Consider the following 3,048-nt stretch of genomic DNA (forward strand, 5'->3'; position numbering starts at 1 on the left):
ACATGATAAAAATCGTAGAATATATTATGCCTGAACATGCAAGGCAATTGTTTTAAATTGGCATAAAAACCTTTTTGTTTTTTTTGGTGATGATCTTTGAGTTATACCTCATTTTTCTCACCAAATTACTACCAACTCCAGCTGATGGCTATTCTAGTTAATGTTTGGCTAACCTATGTTATTATTTGTTTTCTATTTAAATGAATATGTTGCTCAATTGGTGAAACAGAAGATGGATTATTTGTTTTGCGTTCCCTGAAATTGCCAATGATATGTATAAAAATCAGAATCAAAAAATACTAAAGCTCTTTAAGAAGTTCCCTGAAATTGCCAATGATGTGCTTTGCGTCCCCTGAAATTGACAAAGAATGGATGTCAAAGTCTTGGTTATCATCAGCTTGAAAATATACATATTAACATTATATATTTTATTCTCTATAGTGTTACTTACTAAAAGAATGGACAAGATGGATGTCAAAGTCTTGGTTATCAAGTGAATATGAGCATGGAGTAGAGTCTTTCTTGAAATTTGCAATAACAAATGCCGAGGATCGGGAAGCAATATCTTGTCCATGTATAAAATGTGGTAATCTGAAGAAGAAAAAGGTAGAGACTATAAGGGCACACATGTATTCTAATGGTATAGATTTGACATATCATACTTGGATATGGCATGGTGAAAGGTCTGCGATGAAGAACTCAAATAATGATCGTGATCAAGAAAGGGAAGATGTACCAAAGTTTGACGCCGAGGAACCAATAGATATGGTACATGCTGCATTTGATAGTTATGCTGAGAATCCAACCACATTCAAAAATCAACTTGAAGATGCTGAGAAACCTTTATATCCTGGATGCAGTAAATTTACAAGGTTATCTGCAGTTGTAAAATTATTCAACTTGAAAGCCAAATATAGTTGGAGTGACAAAAGTTGCACCGACCTACTCAATTTGTTAGGAGAAATGCTTCCAGATGACAACAAATTGCCTTTATCTTTCTACGATGCAAAGAAAAGCTTGTGTGCATTAGGGATTACTTATGAGAAAATCCATGCTTGCCCTAATGATTGCATCTTATACCAGAAGGAGTATGAGGATATGAACAGTTGTCCTACTTGTGGGATGTCAAGGTGGAAGATGGGCCAAAAAGATACGATAAAGGAAGGAGTTCCTGCAAAGGTTCTATGGTACTTCCCTCCAATTCCGAGATTTGTACGAATGTTTTGGAATAAGAAGTTTTCCAAGGAGCTGACTTGGCATGCTGATAAAAGACTTAATGACGGATACTTACGCCATCCAGCTGATGCACCTTCTTGGAAATTAGTAGATCACAAGTGGCCAAATTTTGCTGCTGATTCAAGAAATCTTAGATTGGCCATTTCAGCTGACGGGATCAATCCCCATGGTATGATGAGTTCTACATATAGTTGTTGGCCAGTTTTAATGTTCACTTACAATATTCCCCCGTGGTTGTGTATGAAGAGAAAATTTATGATGCTCACAATGTTGATTTCTGGTCCCAAACAACCAGGAAATGATATCGATGTTTACTTAGCACCTCTAATCGATGACTTGAAATTCCTATGGGATACAAGTGTTGAAGCATATGATGCATATAGACAAGAAACCTTCTCGCTCAGAGCTGTCTTGCTGTGGACCATCAATGACTTTCCTGCATATGGAAACATGTCAGGATGTATTGTGAAAGGATATCACGCATGTCCGATTTGTGGTGAAGAAACATATTCAACAAGGTTGAAACATAGCAGGAAAATGTCGTACACAGGCCATAGAAGGTTTCTACCTGCAAATCATCCTTATCGAAGGCAAAGAAAGGCATTTAATGGGTACCAAGAGTTCAACCCTGCACCCAAACCATTGAGTGGCGATGAAGTGTTAAAAAAAGTCGATGGAATTCATTGTCATTGGGGAAAAATGAGAAAGAAGATTCAGTCCACGAAGGATGATGTAAAACCATCCTTCAAAAAGAAATCAATTTTCTTTGAACTTGAGTATTGGAAACATCTATATGTTAGACATGTTCTTGATGTGATGCATATAGAAAAGAACGTCTGTGAAAGTCTTCTCGGTACGTTGCTTGACATTCCGGGAAAAACAAATGATGGAATTGCAGCTAGATTAGACCTTGCTGAAATGAATTTGAGGACAGATTTGGCTCCAGTGATGGGGGAGAAGAAATCTTTTCTGCCAGCAGCATGTTATACACTTACAAAAGATGAGAAAAGAAATATTTTGAATTCTTTGTGTGGAATGCAATTACCTACATGTTACTCATCCAACGTTAAAAACTTTGTTTCGATGAAGGACTTGAAACTTGTTGGCCTTAAAGTCACACGACTACCACACTTTAATGCAGCAATTACTTCCAGTGGCCATACGTGGTGTCTTGCCCAAACATGTCAGAGACTCTATCACTCGTTTGTGCTTCTTCTTCAATGAGCTATGTAATAAAGTGATGGATCCCTCAAAGTTGGATGAGCTGCAGAGAGAGATTGTGATCATATTGTGTTTACTTGAAAAGTATTTTTCACCTTCGTTTTTTGACATAATGATTCATTTAACAGTTCATCTTGTGCGAGAGGTGAAATTATGTGGCCCAGTTTGGTATAGGTACATGTATCCCTTTGAAAGATACATGAAGATTTTGAAAGGTTATGTGCGAAATCGCAATAGACCGGAAGGTTGCATGGCTGAATATTATATTGCTGAAGAGGCGGTTGAATTTTGCTCAGACTATCTTGGTAGTTTGCACACAATTGGGATCCCTACATGTCATCGACAAATAGAACTTACTAAACCTTTGTCGGCTGCAATTGTGCAATCCATTGCTGAGGATGAGTTGCAACAAGCACATCGTTATGTATTGGAAAATGATGTTGACACTGATCGCTATATTGAATAATTTCTTCCACTTACTAATATGTTCATTAAGTTTTTTTAAATCTACATGTTAGCTTACTCGTAATAATAATTTGAATAGGGAACACATGGCATATTTGAATGCAAGATTTCCACAAAGGGCTAAGT

General features: G+C 37.0%; 1 protein-coding gene across 1 annotated transcript; it reads left to right on the forward strand.

Annotated features, from left to right (window-relative positions):
* The first annotated feature begins 471 nt into the window (after positions 1 to 471).
* LOC140862740 (uncharacterized) lies at positions 472 to 2,460 on the forward strand. Its single transcript, XM_073265777.1, has one exon. The coding sequence runs from the start codon at positions 472 to 474 to the stop codon at positions 2,458 to 2,460; it is 1,989 nt and encodes a 662-aa protein (XP_073121878.1).
* The last annotated feature ends 588 nt before the right edge of the window (positions 2,461 to 3,048 follow it).

Source organism: Henckelia pumila, chromosome 4 (assembly GCF_033568475.1).
Source record: "Henckelia pumila isolate YLH828 chromosome 4, ASM3356847v2, whole genome shotgun sequence".
NCBI lineage: Eukaryota > Viridiplantae > Streptophyta > Magnoliopsida > Lamiales > Gesneriaceae > Henckelia > Henckelia pumila.